This window comes from Myripristis murdjan, chromosome 9, assembly GCF_902150065.1.
Source record: "Myripristis murdjan chromosome 9, fMyrMur1.1, whole genome shotgun sequence".
Lineage (NCBI taxonomy): Eukaryota > Metazoa > Chordata > Actinopteri > Holocentriformes > Holocentridae > Myripristis > Myripristis murdjan.
Window position 1 is genome coordinate 36,731,064 of NC_043988.1, and position 19,873 is coordinate 36,750,936.

General features: G+C 40.4%; 1 protein-coding gene across 1 annotated transcript; it reads left to right on the forward strand.

Moving 5' to 3' along the window:
* The first annotated feature begins 2,856 nt into the window (after positions 1 to 2,856).
* LOC115364832 (interferon-induced very large GTPase 1-like) lies at positions 2,857 to 7,651 on the forward strand. Its single transcript, XM_030059462.1, has one exon. The coding sequence runs from the start codon at positions 2,874 to 2,876 to the stop codon at positions 7,608 to 7,610; it is 4,737 nt and encodes a 1,578-aa protein (XP_029915322.1). The 5' UTR covers positions 2,857 to 2,873; the 3' UTR covers positions 7,611 to 7,651.
* The last annotated feature ends 12,222 nt before the right edge of the window (positions 7,652 to 19,873 follow it).

Consider the following 19,873-nt stretch of genomic DNA (forward strand, 5'->3'; position numbering starts at 1 on the left):
ACAGAGAGAGGGTCTCGGATTCGCCCTTGAGGTGCAGGTGTCGGACGGCAGCTGGCAGTATGATGGTGCGTCCGGCCCCATCGTCTAAGATTGCATAGGTGTGCAGCGACCTGCTCCCATTGCTTATGAGTACTGGAACCACTTTAAGGTACACGAGGGCCTGGTTTAGCGATGGCATGGAGAACCTTGAGGTGAACTTCCTGACATTCACTGCATGTTTTCTTTAAGGTGCAGGTGTCTTGCCCATGGTTGGTGCGACCACACTTACGACAGCGCTTACCATCTACTATCCACTTCTCGACCTCTTCTAGTGAGGTCGAGAATGTTATGAATACTGGGTGCAAGGATATTTGCTGGATCTTCTCTACCCTGGACAGCAACTCCTATCAGAGAGCAGACTGGACACAGAGATTTCCTTTCTCCTTTTATATAGAAAGCTTCAGGCATTACAGGATAATGCAGCTCTACCAGGTGTAGGTGGTTAATTCTTCACGAACGCACTCATAGAAAATAAACCGGAGATTGACATGGATGCGACTTCTCCCGCCGTCTCCTCAATGTAAACAATCTTAGGACCCAAAACAGTGCTGCCCACAGTAGGTGCCTGACTGAAAAAATGGAAAGGACCTGTGCTGTCCTAAAAGGTGCCTGAACAAATGTACTAAACATATATACTTAAACCACTCAAAAATAGGGAATTTGTAACAATACTCCTGTCTATTCACTATTAATGCACGGCACAAGGCTGCGTTAGCTTTAGCGCTAGCATCAAAATTAGCGCACACTCAAAACAGTCTCTGAACACAACGAAGATATTCAGCCGTCTCTCCCAATGCGTAGCCTCGACTCCAGTCATTGACAGTTGTGCAAACTATCCCTGGAAACCTCCACACATTGGTTGGTGCACTATAAACTACAAAAAAAAACAAATACAGATAACCTCTGAATTGCGTTACTCTTCACCCGTCTCCCCCGTCGGTCAGTCCCTCTCTCTACAATGTCTGTGCTGAAACACACTGCTACGTTGCTCTGCGGAATGTTAAAATTTAACCCCGTAAATGCTGAATGTGACTGTAGTTTCAATAACACATCGGTTTTTACACCAAGAAATGAATACAATGAACTTAATAAACTAATAGTGTTGTACATGAATTAAACATTTTTTAAACATACCACACACATCACGTGTCTTTTAAATACTTTTAAATCTTTTTTTAAACTAAACCATATTTAATGATTTTAACACTATTTATAACATAACATATTTATTTATTACATGTTTTTTAACTGGGTTACATATTTATATGTGTGTACACTTTCATACATATAATCAGCCTACATGAACTTAAGACCTGCGAGGAACACTGTGTGTGTGTGTGTGTGTGTGTGTCTCCATGTGCCTTAAATGGAGTGTAATGTGTGAATTGTTTAAATTAACACACTGTAATGTCCATGAGGCAGAGAGAACATGAGACAGTTAATGAAGGTTATCAAAAAGTGATTAATGAACAGGTTCTGTTCTTGCCAGGAATGAGGGGGGCGTCCTGTCCTGTCCTGTAAAAGGGACACAGAGTTTTGGAGAAACATGACTCTAATTTCTGGGAAGTCTATTGAAATGACTGATGTTTGCGGCGGGAGAAACACACTCGCTGGGTAAAGCCAAAGGCCCATGGAGGTGTGTTACAGAGGTTTGACTGGTGTCCGAGGAAAGGGTGAGGTCCTTGGAAAGACAGGGGAGGTTTATGCTTATAAAAATCCTATGCAGGCATATGAACTGTTGGTGACGTCACTGCAGCGACAACACACAGGTCTTTTCTGAATAAAAGATCTTTCAAGTGAAGAACGTCTTCTAATGTGTTTTATTCCTCCACAGAAAGTCTGGGCTCAGACGTGGGACTGGAAGGAGCAAAAAACAAAGAGGTTTCTTCTCGGCATCGAGGCTCAGGCTCGTTGGAGGCAGCGCTCCTTCCCACAGACGGAGAAAAGTAGCCACTACAAAAAAAGGTAAGTGCTTTTGCTTATTTTTCTGCATGTGAGGGAGTTTCCCTCTTTCTTCACAATTCGAAGCTTAAAATGCAATAATAACCAAGAACCACTGGAATCACACTGTTGACAAAAAGAAGATTATTCTAATCCTGGTGGTTTTTGTGCAGGTGAGAAAACTGGAGCTGTTGTTATACTCTTCTTCCCTCTAGTGGCTCTTCTTTTAACTGCAGGCTGCACTCAAATCAAAGACTTGGATTGACCCGCTTAAACAGAATAATTTGTTTTCTAGCTGTGATCCAGTGAGTGAACCTGGTCGGGTCAAACACCCAGAGACTGAAGCTGCTGCTGCTGACAAGGAGAGAATCTGAGGTCAGTTCTGATGATGCATCTGCTACAAATGAGAAAAGTAATGATGAACTGATAACTTGAAGGTTTTTACAAGTAATTACACATGTAGTTGGAAAAACAGAAAATAAGGAAATGCTAAAATATTAACAGTAATGACAACAACAAAAAACAATACCCCTTCTGCTGCTGCGACTATTACCACAACTACTACCATGAATACTACTCCAAATACTATGACTATTACTGCTACTGTTACTAGTACTACTACCGATCAAAATAACAACAACAACAATAATAATAATAATAATAACAATAATAATGATGACGATGATACATCAGTAGGTACCATAGATGAAGACAGGACAGGTGAAGATACAGGTGAAGACAAGGACGAGGTAAGAAACTTGAAATTAAATGAAAAAGCTCTCCCTTGGACGATACTCCACATGCCTGAAGTCACATTTAGATAAATATGATTATTTACTTTAAAGGTTGGACAAGAACAGAGCTTGGTGAAGATTCCTGAAGCAGTCGGCACAATGGAGCAAAGAAGCAAAGCAGTGAAGGCCCTCTTCAGCAGACTTCACCTTCAAAATTACAAAGGTCAACAGAAGCTGACACATGCAGTTTTTCTTAAAATAGGGCCAAGTGTAAAACAGCAACATGAGACATCTGAGAAGGATTTAGCAAATACTTTCATCCAGAGGTTGATGACGCTGGATCATAGAGCCAGATACATCCCTGTAAAAGAAGACCCAGCAGTCAGTCATCCGAACCAAGTTCAAACACCTGACAGTGCTGGTACAGATGAAAGTGTTTTTGATGCTTTTTTCAACACAGACCAAGAAACTGAGCAAAGAAAACAAAGCCATGTTCACCCAATGGATGTTCAGATGGCAGTTTTTCACTGCTCAGACAGTTTTCTCAAGCAGAACATCATTTCCAAGTTATCCCAATGTCAGTATGCTTTACCTTTGCTTGTCCCTGACCTGTTAAAAATGAATATTGAGTGTCCTATGTGGACATTTAGACAAATAAGAAAAAGCTGGAAGCAGACAGATGACTCAAACCTTGTGACAATGAAGAGTGTGCCGATCTGCAAAGCTGAGACACCCATGGTGGCATTTCTCCGGCTTGGTTCATTGTCATCATCTAAATCTCAGCTGATGAGCAGCTTAATCAATGAGCGTCACAACACGTTCTTTCATAGAAACTGCCCAGGCAGCACCAAATCTCGCTACTTGATTGATGGCTTGGCTGAGATTGCCTGGTACTGCCCTTCTGGAAAACCCAATGATGCATTCAGTGACTGCATTGCCTTCTGTAATCTCCATGGTGATGCTCTGTCATGTGAAACACAGCGTGACATACTGATTGAAAAATCCTCAGTCAATGTTATTTTGTTACCAAGTCTGGAAAAAGGTGGAAAAAGTTCTGAAATATTGTCAGACCTTTCCAAGTCTCCAAAGCCCCTCATTTGTCTGATTGCTGATAATGATAGTCCTGCAGTTGAGGTAAAAGAAGGCACAAGAAAGTACAAGATGGGTCTAAAAGACAAAAGTCTGTCAGAAGTATCTGAAGAAATGAAAGCAATCATCAAAAAGATTTTGTCCAGTCAATACAACCCCTTCAAGCTTGAAAGCATGGCCAAGGCCCGTGGGATCAGGGTGGATGAAGATGATGAGGCCTGCCAGAGAGGGAAATCTGCTGCTTTGCAGATACAGAATTTGCTTGAGGAGAAGGACATCTCAAAAATCAAAGACACATTCCTCCAGTGTCAAGGGAAATTGTGGAAAAAGTGGTGCGAAAATAACAAAGGCCTGTATCGCCTCCATGGACAGATTGAGAAGGAAAAATGTCAAACAGAAAAAGAACTGAAACAAATACGAGAAAAACAATGTGATGTTGCATCCAGTAAACTTATGAACTTGTTTTTGAAGAACCTCCAGTCTCTGCATTCACATGAGAAAAAGTATTTCCTGAAGTGGACTGAAATCTTGTTGGATGACCTCTCTACAGACGACCTTTCTGGGATTCTGCAAGCATATGATCAAAAGTGGACTGAAGTCTTGAATTTGAAAAAGAAAGATGACAAAGGAGAGAAACAGAACCAGACAAAGAAACAAAATGTTGAAAAACAGAGAGCTGAACTTGAAGAATTATCAGCAAAACTGCAGTCAGCGACCTTTGGCTTGGAGCACATGTTTAGGGAAATGGGGCAGATCTATGAGGCCCATGAGTCTGTGAACAGAACGACAGGAGAGCTGAACTGGTCCAAATACCCTGAACTGGCTGCAGAGCTGATGATATCAGGACACCCAATGGAGCTGATGGATGGTGACGCTGGTCACGTGCCTTTAACATGGATCACTCGTCTTCTAGACGCTGTCATCAGGAAACTGAAAGACAAGCGAATTTTTGTTTTGTCAGTTCTCGGCATCCAAAGCAGTGGAAAATCAACAATGCTGAATGCCATGTTTGGCTTACAGTTTGCTGTCAGTGCTGGCAGGTGCACGAGAGGTGCCTTCATGCAGCTAGTCAAAGTTTCAGCAGAGATCCAGAAAGACTTTAAATTTGACTATGTTTTAGTTGTGGACACTGAGGGACTGCGTGCTCCTGAGTTGGCAGAGAATGCCAGTCTTCACCATGACAATGAATTGGCAACGTTTGTCATTGGTCTGGGAAACCTGACTTTGATCAACATCTTTGGAGAGAATCCAGCAGACATGCAGGACATTCTTCAGATTGTTGTACAGGCTTTCATGAGGATGAAGGAGGTAAATCTCTCTCCAAGTTGTGTGTTTGTCCACCAGAATGTTACAGATATTGCAGCTGGAGAGAGAAACATGGAAGGAAAGAGACGCTTGCAAGAAAAACTGGACAAGATGGCCCAGCTAGCTGCCAAAGAGGAAGTGAGCAATGCTGACTGCTTTAGTGACATCATTGCATTTGATGTACAAACAGATGTTCAATACTTTGCCCAGCTATGGGAGGGAAGTCCACCCATGGCCCCTCCAAACCCAGGTTACAGTGAGAGCATCCAAGAACTGAAGAACATCATCCTTACAAAAGCATCAAAATCTGAAGGACTGACTCTCTCACAGTTCAGAAGCCGCATTTCAGACCTCTGGAACGCCTTGCTGAATGAACACTTTGTTTTCAGCTTCAAAAACACACAGGAAATTGCAGTGTACAGAAAACTTGAGGTCCAGTATGGGAAATGGACCTGGGCCTTGAGATGTGCCCTGTTGAACATTCAACACCAGCTTCATAACAGAATTGAAATTGGAAAACTTGACAAGGTTGATCACGGTTTTCTTGTTAAGGAGATGACCACTACTCGAGAAGATGTCCAAAAGGCCATGAAGACATACTTTGACGATGATGAAGATAAAGAGATGTTGGTTCAATGGCGAGGTCGATTTGTAAGCAAAATAAAGGAGTTTCATGATGAACAGGTGGCAGAAGTTAAAAGAAAGCTGGAGGAAGTTATCCAGCAGAGGAACGCCTGCAAAGAGCTGGATGACAAAAAGGCCGAGTTTGAGAACAAGCTACTGCAAAAAAGCAAAGAGCTCGCTCATGAGTTAAAAGACAAGGCAAAAGATGAAAAGGAACTTAAAAAGCAATTCAACAGAATTTGGGATGCGCGAGTCAGTGAATTAGCAGCAGCTGCACCCAAAATTCATGATATTTCCATTAGAGATGATTTGTTTTCTATCCTTACCGACCTTGGCATTGAATGGTCTCTTATAAGTGAATGCAAGAAATGGGGTAAATACAAAAACATGCCAAAGATGGGTGACTATTTTGGTTATGTAACCATAACCAAGGGCAATTTGGCAGCCAAAGCATGGGAGAATGTTAAGGCTTCCTGTAGAGGGAATACTCTTCCTTATGAGGAGGACCAACAGATCAGATCCTTCATCGCTGAGGTTGAGAGACAGTCCATAGAGAAAATAAAGACCAAGCCTGTTGCTAGTAGAGGCTACACTTCCACCTACTTGCATGAAGTAGCCAGTTATGTCAAAGACAAAGTCAAAGCTTTTGAATCAGAGACAAAGACATACACTTTCAAGAATCACTTTACAGTCAATCTTTTGCTGTATGTATGTGACATTGCAGGGAATCAGCTATTAAATTCTCATGAGGAATTCAAGACCAATAATGACCCACTGACCTATTTAGAAAGCAAGAAAGAGCATCATTACAGTATATTTGTGAGCTATTGTGAAGGTAACTCCTCTGCTGCTGTGCTTGGTGAACTGATCTGTAACAAACTGAAGGACTCCACAGTTCTGGCTGTCTACAACAAGACTGCCATGGAGCTGGCTGACGAGATGATGCACAGTTACCCACCCCTCAGTGGAAACAAGGCTAACTTGGAGAAACACATTTTAAAGTCACTGGCAGAGAAAGAGGACTTTGACAGCTACATAAACTACCTCAGGCGCCCAAGATCCCACATGGAGTCTTTCATAACAGAAGAAGTAGAGAAATACATCCTCACTGAACACAAGGACAAAGCACTCAGTGTTCTCAAGAAAAACGTGAAACGTATAGAGAAGCTTGTGAGTGACGCAGTGGAAACTGCAATTGAGAATGTCAAAACTCAGGGAGGAGACATCGACACGTGGCTGGAGGAGTTCTCCAGTTCTCTGGAAGATGAGCTGGCATTTTCTACAAACTGTGGTCAAAATTTTGGTGACATAAATGACTTTGACTTTTTCAAGGAAGAGCTAGACAAAGGCATTAAATCCATTTTTGAGGAGATGAGTAGCCTCACGATAGACAGTATGGAGCAATTCAGTGAGAGGCCTGATCAACTGCTTATCAACCACAAATGTAAAACCTGCTGGACTCAATGTCCTTTCTGTGGAGCCGTTTGCACCAACACAGACGAGGATCACAGTCCTGATGATCATATGGTCACTTTTCATCGCCCTAGTGGGATCAATGGGGCACATGTTAGAGGTACAGTAGAACTATGCGTTGATTTCTGCTCAACATTAGTTACAAGCAATCAGAGGTTTTACCCTAATTCTTCTTCAAAAAAGTCTGTTCTTTATAAAGTGTACAAAACTGCTGGAGGTGAATATGCTGAGTGGAGCATCACACCTGATAATTCTACGCTGGCATACTGGAAATGGTTTGTATGCCAATTTCAAAAGGACCTGGAAGTTCACCATGAAAAAAAATTTAAGGGCAACGGACAGATTCCCAGTGGATGGAGACGTTTCACCAAAGAAGACGCCATCAAGAGTTTGGAGAAACTGTAAAACCTGCGAGTGACCCAGGGACAAAAAGAGCCCTTCTCAAAGTAACAAGGACTGTTATGTATTAACTTCGATTTTCTTTAAATAAACTCACGGTGTTTTATTCCAGATCCATAAAGTGAGTCATTATTATTAAGTCGTGGGTTTTCCTGAAAATGAAGCTGCTATACATGGCAGCAAAACAGAAGAGAAAACTTTATCAATGTAAATCTTGAGTTTGTTGTCAACAAAAGAAAATGACAAAAAGTATTTTACACAGGAAAAAGAAGTCATGACATGTCCTTGTTTCTTTCCACTTGACAATGTGTTTTTTATTTTTAGCAAAATGGATAAAGTTTGTATGTGAAGTTTCATGCACAAGGAACGAGTGCAGAAGTCGAGATGTTCATTGTCTGAAATCACAGAAAGAGCTTCATTCACATCAAACAAGGAATGGAAGCCATGATTTCATTTGTATTCTTTTTTTGTTACTTTTTTCGTTCCTTTCTTATCAGTTTATCATTATCATACTATTACAACATTATCCACTCTGTATTTTAACATAAAGCAACTGCATGATCTGATACATACAATTTAGTTTATTTGTTTGAAATGACAGACTGGCCTTTTTATGTGTCCTCTTTTTGACTTGTATGGTTTTAGTAAAGAATTGATAAACCATGATGAAGAATGTAATGCTTTCTTTTAAACATTTTCAACTGTTTTGTCTTTCTCTCTCATTTGAACCAGCTAATCAGTTTATTGTAGTTTTAGGATCGATATTACTGCAACTCATGTATTTCTTTATGAGACATATTTTTCAGAGCCAGAAATGAACCATTTATAAAACTTACTCTTCAATGACAACATAACCAGATCATTTGAATTTGAAGTTCTTCTCATATTGTGCATGCTAAATAAAAATGCTTTCCTTAATTGCCATTGAAAGACTGGATTGCTCATTTCAGTGTCATAAATTAAGTCTTTAACTCAGGTCATCAATATAATATGAATGTAAACATCAGATAATCAAACTTCATCATCTTCAGTCTCCTAATAGATTTTGCATATTTAAGACGAGTTTATAACAACTAGATGAAATTTTGATTTTGACAGTACACACTGTTTATGTTTATTTTTAAAAAATCAATGAAATCTATTGGTCTATTGATCTATTGGTTTGAAATGCTTTTGCCTTTAAACAGAAGAAACCTGACATCCATCCAGGTTTCAAAGGACGATGGCAAAACTCTGACTTTTTGAGAAAAATCAAACAAATCAGATTTCATATTTCAAAAGGTTAAATGGATTAAAACAATATTTGTAATAAGAAATGTCCATGTAAACAGCTTTTTGTTGACTTTAAACTGAATAAGGTCATAAGTCAGAGTGCACAACACTTTAGTTTGGTTATTGAGGGGCATTTTAATCCATGTGAATACCTTAATCCTAACATGACATCCTATTTGAGTTTTAGCTGCAGATTACGACACATACAGCGAGCTGAGGAAAACCAACATGTTCTCTCAGAAAAACACTGGTTCTTAAATGGTTCTTCAGAATGCTCTGTGGTTCTACAGAGAACCATCAGCAGCTGAAGAACCTCTTTATTTAGGGGCTGGTTCTCCACACACTCTGTGGTTCTTCAAAGTCCTAAAGGTTCTTCTTGTTTATTGGAGTTATTTGGTGGTGGCAGCAGCTAACAATTCTTTTCCTTGTGGATTAATGTGCAGATTATTTCCTCAGTGAATGGATTAATGTGCAGATTATTTCCTCAGTGAATGGATCATAGGCGGCGCTATTAAGAGGCTAGGGGAAGCTTAGCTTCCCCAAAATTGTCACTAAAAAAAAAAAAAAAAATTTATTTATTTATTTATTTTATTTTTTTTTTAAGTTGGACATCAAGACATCAAAACACACACATTTTAAGATATTGTTTAATTTGTTATTATTATTATTATTATTATTATTATTTTATATATTGATATATGTGGCAGATATTTTATAGGCAACTTGCGTCATTTCCTTACGGTGTTAGGCTATTTCCTTTAGGCTACACAGCTCGCAAAATAGAAGCTAGTACAGCCCAGCTACCTACATCGCTGTACTGCAAAATGAAAAGAAGACAGCCAACTGATAAGGTGGTCGCCAAAACGGACATTAGAATTTTTTTAATGTCAAAATCAACAGTGACAGTAAAGAAGACGCAGCCAACACAGACTCAGACTGTCTCGTCGCTTCAAACGAGGCCAACCAGCCCACAGAAGTTCCCGACCTTACAGAGAGTCCCATTAATGAGGTGAGCTACAGCAGCACTCAAGCTGATCTGGATGCTTCCACCACCTGCCGCCCTCCAGACACCGGCTCCCAACCTCCAGACACCGTGACCGGCTCCCACCCGCCAGACACTGGCTCCCATTCCTCCCGCCCTCCAGACACCGTGACCGGCTCCTACCCACCAGACACCGGTTCCCACGCCTCCCGCCCTCCAGACACCGTGACCGGCTCCTACCCACCAGACACCGGTTCCCACGCCTCCCGCCCTCCAGACACCGGCTCCCACCCACCAGACACCGTGACCGGCTCCTACCCGCCACCAGACACCGGGCGAATTTCACACTGTTACCCGTCAGATTTGGTAGGAAATTACTTAAGCAATAAGCCCCGAGAAGCCGTGGGTTACAGTGATTTCACAACGGCTGAGGGGCGTTCTAAGGCACGACGCGCATTGTAAAATCACTGTATAACTCACGGCTTCAATGGGCTTAGCCTACTGCTTTTATAAAACGGTTACCCTATATATAGCCCTTAAAAAAACAAGAAAAAAAAAATCAATAATTTATTGGTAATAATGCAACAATAAAATTGAGAACTATTCATTCTTCCACCAAGGAAGATAGAGTGGACAGAATGGTTGCCAAGCAACACAGACGCTTTTTCATCTAGCGCCATCATCATGTCACATCAGGCTATTTGGGCTCGTTAATGTTGAATTGGATATTTCCATTAATAGTGCAATTGTTAAAATAGTGTTCATTTAGCCTATGTTTGGACTCCTTTTTGCAAGGACGGTGGCGTGCGTTTCGCGACAGGTGCGTTTTTGCGCAAATGTATGCCTAACGTCGGCTGTAATAATAACAATAAGAATAAAAGTATAGCCTAGCCTACTGTTAATTTACTATACATCGGCGCTGTCACACTGTGTCCGCTTTGGGTGGAGATAAAAGGCAGGTGGATCAGGAGGCAGCAGGGAGAGGTAGGCTATTTCTCCAGGGAGGCCACTGGACATGGTGGGTTACCCGGCTGCTCATATATGAATCCCCACAGGCTTTCTATGTTTTTTTCGGCAGCATATTTGTAATTTTTTTTTTTTTTTTTTTTTTTTTTTTTTGCATTCGTTGAAAGACAGGGTGACATATTTTAGGCCATTTTCGTCGTGGCGAATGCAGGAGTCGGCCTTTAATTTGCGGTTGCCCTCGTTCGCCCTGCGTCCCATATGAAGCTGCACGTCAAACCAGACTTTACAGACAAGCCCCCAAGGTGTGTTTGAACTTGGTGCCTGAAAGTGCTTCATCTTCTGGCAGTCTGCCTCGGTTATGGCTTGGTGGTGGGAAGATTTGTCACGTCCTTCTCGGCGGAGTTTCTTTACCACACCGGCGAAAACATTGTTGCTGGTGGTGAATTCAGCGTCTTTTAACAGACACCAAGCAGCTCCTCCAACCACTCATCCAGGCTCAGGCCACCCAGCAAATCAAAATTCACCACAAAGTCTGACATTTTGTTTACAAAAGTCTTGAAACAAATGTGACCTAATGAGGAAGTTGAGCGCAGAGTAGTTGGTTGCTAGGCAACGCTATGTCCGTTTACACTGGCGCAGGGATATTTTGCGCTGCTGCTGGGCAATGCTTTTTTTTAGCTTCCCCATCCCCGATGCCCTAGCGCCGCCTATGGAATGGATTAATGTCTCGCTGTATAAACCATCAGAAAACATTTTTAATAGCTCGTCTGGAACCCAGTGAAGGAACAAGGAACGTGGAGAACCGGCCAACAACATGTTCATGTTGGTTTTCAACCTGATACACAATCATCTGATTTAAAACACTCTGAGAAGCTTTTATTCTGAAAAATCACTAAATAACTATTCAGTCAGGTTCTTTACTGAAGCAGCTGGGTCCACAAAGAACTTTCTTTAAAATGGTTCTTTAAAAAAAAAGTTTTTTTTTTTGCTAAATATAGCCTATTAAATATAACACTCTGATGTGCTTTGTGCAACTAATGGTGTCCATATAGAGGTGTATTAAATGAGGCAAAAAAAAAAAAAAAACTTCAATATCTATTCCTCATTTTGTAATTATTTCCACAGATTTGTCTATTTATTTGCTTTTGTAATAAATTTGTTAAATTGTACAGAGACTTTAGGGACACCCTGTATTATTTTGTCTTGATCAAACGTGAGATGTCCCTGCTGCACTGAAGTCTAGTGCGTCATCTTCCTGTGTGTGTGTGTTGTCATGTGCTGATGCATCACCTAATGAGGCGGAGCTGCAGACGTCATGGGGGTCCACGGTCAGTCACACCTGGGCGGTCCCACCTCTCAGGTCTAACCCTAACCCTAACCCCAACCCCAGCCCTAACCCTAACCGTAACCCTGGTGACGTCTCAGAGGTGACAGGTAGTGACCGGCTTGTGGGTGTGAATCCTCTTGTCTTCCAGGCTGAGGCTGAAATCCTGCCTGTCCTTACAGCCACTCAAGTCTAAAGTGAAATGAAAACTACACTACAGAGACAAACTCTGAAAAACTGACACTGAGTTCTTTACAGCAGCATTTTCTTTCCTGAAAGAACCTTTTTTTAGATGGTTCTTTGAGGCTTCTTTGAAGAACCATGTACAGTTTTACATGGTTGCTGAAAGGTTCTTTGTGGAACCAAAAATGGCTCTTCAGTGGCATCACTCCAGAGAACCATTTTTGGTTCCAGTTAGCACCTGTATTTCTCTGTGTGGGGTCTCAGGTCGAGCTCAGGAAAGCGTCCCACCAACACACATCAATCAGAATATTGTCTTTTCTAGAATAACCTTCAGCTTCTGTTTTATTTCTTTTTATCACATGTATTTCTGCAATAGTGTGTGTGTGTGTATGTTTGTGTGTGTTGGGGCACCGGCAGACACACTGTGCAGACAGTAAGAGGTGAGGCTGCAGCAGCTGGTCACTGAAGTCATTTTGTACTGAAAGAGATTTTAATTTAGAGGTCAGCAGACATGGGGACAGTGTGTCCTAACACACACACACACACACACACACAGTTGTACATGGAGGGAGTTATTACCTTATTGATTTTCCCAAAAAGCAGCAGCTGTAAATGTTAGGAAGATGTGGATTTGGCAATCTGCCCGGCACATAACAAGACATGTTGCCTTGGAGCGACGGCAACACCTGCCAGCAGGACAAAAAAAAATTATTACCACGTCGTCATTCAGTATTTCAGCTTCTGTCATGTTGTCTACAAATCTCTGATGTCTCATTGTAGATTCAGATTCTTTACATCCAATTCAAACCTTCACTGAACTGTACAGGTGAGACTTCAAGAAGCTCCGCCCCTTTCCTGACTCACCTGAGACAAACCAGTCCTTCTTCAGCTTACACACACACACACACACACACACACGCACACACACACGCACACACATACACGTACACACACACACACACACACACACACACACACACACACACACACACACACACACACGTACACACACACACACCAATAAACAGTGCACACTTCCACAGCTGGAAACACTTTTATGAACATCATGAGTTCACTTACCAATCAGAGTTTGATTCACAGATAAACATTTTGTTTGGAGACCAATGAAGGGAAAAGGCACGATTTGACCAATTTTTATTGATTGATTTATTGATCTATTTTTTTTTTTGTTCTTTTTCATGGCACAGATGTTTTTGATTTCTTCTAATTTATGTTTGTTGTTTGAGGAGAGATACAGTGAAACATTTTGAAAAAAGAAAAAAAAAAAAAACATTTTTTTTTCCTGATTTGTTCTGATAATGTGTTCCGTTCAGAACACACACCCATACTTTACACATTTGGATACCTGTGTGTGTGAAGAGTTTTGCAATTGCCTGCTTTTGCCTGAGATCCATGCTGTTTTTTTCTGCTTTGGAGTGGAGAGCTTTGTAAAAACAGCCTGGAGCTTCAAAACAGGAAACACCATGAGGACTGAGGCTGATGCAGGCCGGGTCCCCCGTCGGCCTCTAGATGGCGCTCAGGTCACACAGGTGAAGCTGCTACCTGCTGCTCAGAGCCCCACTTTAATAAACCAGTTCACACCAGTTTGATCTACAGAGATTTGAATAAATCATTTACACAGATACTTTATCATAATAAAACATGATCTGGAAAGTGAGGGGGACACATTAACACACACATTAACACACACACACACACACACACACACACATAACTGGCACGTCACCTGCACTCCAAGATTCAAAACATTTATTCTTGTTCTGTATTCTCTTTTTATTTTTATTATTATTTTATATAACTGTGGATAATGAAACAAACCAATTAATCAGATCAAACAGTGATTTGTGGACAGATTAATCTGATAGTTTATTTTTAATTATTTATCACATGCATCTGTCTATAGATGTCTATATGCACAGCTCGATGTGGCCAAAAGCAGAGAGAGAGCACATGAACCCTCCTGTTATGTTTGGGCTCAAATTGAGCCCATTCAGCATTTAATGTCTCTAAATAAATGATTAACATCATTTTTTTTTTTTTTTTTTTGGCTTCATATTTAATGAGTTTTCCTAATGTAATGGGTATAGCCGGGTGAACATGAAATTCACATGATGATATGTTTTCAATGTCCTGTACACACTTTGTAACGCTGCGGTTATAAATAACAGAAATCTGTACTTAGAAATCATATAAAGCCATTAAAACACCAAAAAATAATATTTCTTTCCAATTTTAGGTCAGTCACTGAGATTTTATGGTGATTTGCATATTTTTCCATAGTGGTGTAACAGGAATACTGGATGTAAAAGTGGGGGTGGAGTTATGTTTAATTTAAAGAGCTATTTAGGTCATCAACAAAGAAACATAAAGTACCTGAGCCAGGTGAGTCCAAACATAAAAGATGTCAGTAAATGTGAACAGAGCAGGAGGGTTACATATGGAGCGCTGTCCTGGATGATAATCTGAAAGTTGATGTGAGCTGGAAAAAGGTGAAGCAGCGTCTGAGCTTCTGAAGGAAGCTGCAGAGCTTTAATGTCGATGAGTCACTGATGGAGATGAAGACGAAGACGAAGATGAAGATGAAGATGAAGATGAAGATGAAGATGTTTGGCTCTGAATCTGTACTTGCTGTTCATGTCATTTTCTGGGTCGGACATGTCGGCCGTAGAAACAGAACGTGGAAAAAGCGTCCAGGCTGCGCTGCAGGACGTGTGGTCTGAGCCTCAAGACGCTCCAGCATGGAAGATTTTTCCCAGTGGAAAATCCAAACCATCCTGTTGTTTTATTTTGAAGGGAAGACACTTCACATTGGGCCTCATGTCTGATTCTGTCATCAGTTCAACTCTCATCAACCACTAATTATTCTGCTTACTCTCTCGTAGTCACTGCTAATTACTACGCTGATAAAACAACACTGAGACTTTATTAAGAAATTAATTATATTAATAACTGACAGTTGTTTTTTTTTTTAAATAATAGTAGCAGCGTATGTATTCATTTATTTATTTATCATATTACACTTAATGTTTATATTTGTATATAGAGGTGTATTACTTTTCTATTTTATTTTACTGGCACAGTGCTGGAGTATTGCCAACACATTCATTACTGCTGTACAAGTACAATCATGCAGGTGACAAATACAAATCTTGAAATCTTGAAATCATTGATTGTTAATTATGATAGTAATGTAGTTTTTATACTTATATACAGAGGTAACATGGGAACACGGTGTTGCTAATGAACTTCTGAGTCACTAATTAATGTTAGTGAATGAACCAGTGTGGCCCCTGAGCTCTGGTTTTTCTTGAAATGGGCCCTCAGGCGGCTGCAGGGTGTTTCCGTGCAGCAGCTCAGGAGGGAACAAATTCAAAGCCAAGACGCCGCTGATTTGTTTCATGGCTGCAGAATCCCATCAGACAGAGGAGCGACCTGCCTGGTGCAGCTTTTTAAATCTACATTTCTCTGGAAGTCAGCAGCTCAGGTTTGGGCTCTCCAGGAGAATTTAGATAAAGTTCTGTGGGTTTCAAGTAGGGGTGTCACGATTTCGATTTTTAATCGAAAAATTGATCGATTTCACATCGGGCTGGTTCTGCGGTGCGAGGAGAAGCTCCGCTCGCAGCGAGGACCAAGAGCAGAGGACACAAAGACGCGGCGCCATGTTCGGGCCAGGAGGGCGGCGAGGTCATATTCCAAGAAAAAAACTGAGATTCAAGTGGTAAATTTATGAGGAAAAACTGAGAAATCCTTGAAAAAAAAAAGACTCTACCTGTGCTGCCCCCTGCTGGCCGTGTCTCAGGCCTGCAGCTGATCCCCTCAGCAGGTTCTACTCTGACATGGGATTCAGGAACAAGGAGATCCTGCTGATCTGAGCCCAGAATCAGCAGATTGTTTTCTTCTGAATCGGCCCAAGTCACAGCAACGTCTCTTCAGAGTCCAGATGCTGAGGAGGAGGTTGGGGTTCTGGACTCAGACCAGCAGGATTTCCTTCTGACTGGATCCCACAGGGGGAGATCAGCTGGTTTTCCGAGTTTTTTTCTTGGAAATTTGTGACTTTATAATACGATATGTTGTCGATGTCCCGCTCCATTTGACCCCCAGCTGCAACAGAGACCCCCAGATACCAGTCTGTGGAGGTTCTCCAGGTCCTCCAGGTCCTGGTTCTGCACACAGAGCTGCTTCGAGGTCAGCTGGACCTGGACTTGGAGGAGACGTTTCACTTCTCATCTTCAGCTGAACTCCTCCACCTGGGGCAGGAACTCACCTCCACCTGGGGCAGGAACTCACCTCCACCTGGGGCAGGAACTCACCTCCACCTGGAGAGGACGAAGCAGCTGCTGAGGCGCTGATCCTCGCCTGCAAACCGGCCCAAAGCACGCTGACTTAGGACTTAGAGGACTTTATTGTCACTGTGCAATGCAACGAAATTCTGTTTGGTACATTCTCAACAAACAAGCTCAATCAGACAACAATCAGTAAAAGTAGACAAATAACACAATAAAAGAATGAGCATAAAAATATATAAAAAAAAAAAAAATAGCAGCTGTATAAATTAAAATAAAATAAAATAAAATATAAAATATAAAATAAAATAAAAATAAAAAAAATAAAAACTGGGAGGCCACAGCTCCAGCAGGTTTATACAGGCAGACTTTTCACATGTGCTCACTGTCTGATTTCTGTTTTATTGTTGTAAAGTTTTGTAGGGTTAATGCACATATTTAGACATAATGCACATATTTTTATTAGGTTTTCAAGTTTCAACAACACAAAGCTCTAACAAAAAGCACCTACACATAACAATTAGTATGGACGGACGAGTTATGAAACAAATTACACAAAATATAAAAATATAAGGACTGGTACCTATTACAAGTCAGCACATAGTTTTTACTTGGTTTGGAGGAAGATTTTAATAATTTATTTATTTGTTATTTATTTGTTTTTGGGGTGCCAGTCAGGTTGCAAGCGTGACAAAGTTGTTTGCTTTGTTTTTGTTTTTTGTTTTTTTGTTTTTGTTTTTGTTTTTTTTGTTTTTTTGTCTTAGTCAAGTCAAAAGAAATAAGTGAAAAAACCTTCACTCAAAAAAAAAAACAACACAAAGGATGTTTAATAATTAAACTGAACAACTATGAAAATAAAAAAAAACAATGGCAAGTATGCAAATAAGGAAACCTAACAGGTTTTTCTTTTCAAATAAAATGGATATATACTGACACACAATCCAAACCCAAAATACAACTCAAGATACGTTTTTCTCTCACAACAATTACAACACAAATTATTCTCAGTCCTTTCTTTTCTTGATTTTTCCCACAAAATGTACAAACCAAAAATTCAGTCTTTTCTTTCTTTTCTCCTCAAAATTGTTTTCAGTCAAAAATTAAATATGAAATTGAAAGTGCAACTGCAACTGAGACAGTTTCCCCTCGGAGATCAATACAGGATCTCTGATTAATAATAATAATGGAGGCGTAATAAATAAAAACTTGGATCTGTTTGTTGTTGTTTTTTGTTGTTGCCATACTGACCAATCAGAGCTGTGAAAGATCTATAACCACTTTCATTTATCTGCATCTCTATCTGTATATCTGTGGGCAGCCTGTGTACTTGTAGACTTTTAATCAGCTCTTCCTCTGCAGATACACAGCCATTATAATTATTCATAATTAACGTTTCTAATGAATGAGCAGCTCCATGTGATGTTCAGCTGAAACACTGCTGCTGTTTCTGTCAGGGTCAGGGTTAATATCACATTCAGCGTGTGTGTGTGTGTGTGTGGGGGGGGGGGGGGTTAATGGTGCATTAACAAAGATAAAAATGAAGGTTTTTCTTAATTAACAACATCTAATAAGAGCGGAGTCAGTCGGGGTGAAACGTTAAAAGCATCTCGTTGTGTCGCTCCATGTCGCTGGAATACTTTCATTTCCCAGCAGCCTTTGTGCCGCGGCAGGGACGTTTCAGGTTTCACCGAGCGGCTGGGAAACTGGATGATTTTCCTCCGCACAAAATGAATCCATGGTCTTCCAGAAAATGAAAAAAACGATGTTCTCTGAACGCAGCAGCAGATGTTGGCCTCACCTGAACACAGCGACTCAAACATTAAAGGCATCATATTGCAGAAATTAGAAGTTTTGGTTTGGTTTGAGCGGTTACATTTAAAATGTTCTCAGAGCTGATTGGCTCCCTCGCTGCAGACTGACTGCAGTCTGTCCAATCAGGGCGCTGTGCAGCGTTTGAACCGAAGGCCTCCAATCAGCAGGGGGATGAGCTGCCGCTGGGAACTAATCAGATATTAGAATATAATAAAAACAAACAAATGCCATTTGTGACAGTTTTTTAAATGTATTTTTTATTACTCAGCATGTAAGATACAGTTAAAGAAAAAGTATAAATAAATGATTTGTAAAAGGTATAAGGATGAAGGATGAGACTATAAATATCATTGGTGGCTGACATAGTTTCTTTTTTGTTTTTTCCTCTTTTTTATGTATTTATGTATTTATTTTTTCTTTCTTCTCTTGATTATTATAATTATTTTTATTATATTATTAGTATATGGTTTTGGTATGTTTATGTTGTGATTATTATTATCATTATTATTATTATTATTATTATTGTTATTATTATTATTTGGAAGTGGGTTAATTATTGATGAGCAGTGTAAGGTGAAGGGGTGGGACTTCGGGGATTCGAATGACAAATTTATTTGGCTCTTTGGTTTTTGTTTGCGTTTTCTGTTTAGTTTTTGTTCATGTCTTTATTTTGTTCTATGTTTTTTTATTTGTTCATGTTCAAAAGAAAAAGAAAAAAGAATGAAAGAAAGAAAGAACATCAAACAACAAACCAGACCGCAAAAAAAAACTCACCAGAAATAAGCAAATAAAACCCAAACTGCAGCATCACAATGTGACAAACTTCAGGCTTTTGTTGACTAATAATATCACTGATCAACTTTTTATTCATTTTGTACTTAAACATTCAACAAGAGAAGGAAAATAACGACAATCACAACAGGAGGGAAGAAAAGAAACAGAGCCTGAAATTAAAAACAATAACTGGGGATCAGACAGATTTGTGAAGGATCGTCGGGTTCTCCGGACGTCCCGCAGGTTCTGGGACCCTGTGTGTGTTCGACCTGTTCCACCCCCAGAAACAAGACGGTTCCTCAGCAGAACCAAGAACTGCTCACCAAGAACCGTTTGGAAAAGGGTTCCTTAGAGATTTTTTTTTTTTTTTTTTTTACATCTGTCTGTCTCTCTGGGAGGGTTCCTTGCAGAACCTGAATCTGAGGAGACGGTTCTTTAAAGAACCACCGTCTGAAATGTTCCTTGTTCCACTTGTGATGCGCTCTTACAGATTAGACATTTAAATATACAGCGTGTGTGTGTGTGTGTGTGTGTGTGTGTGTGTGTGCGTATAGTCTATACATGTATATAGTTGTGTACAAATACTTCTTTTTGCTAAGTGTCAGCTGCTGTCACTTTTTTTTTTTTATTTGTTTCTAATTTTCTAATTCAC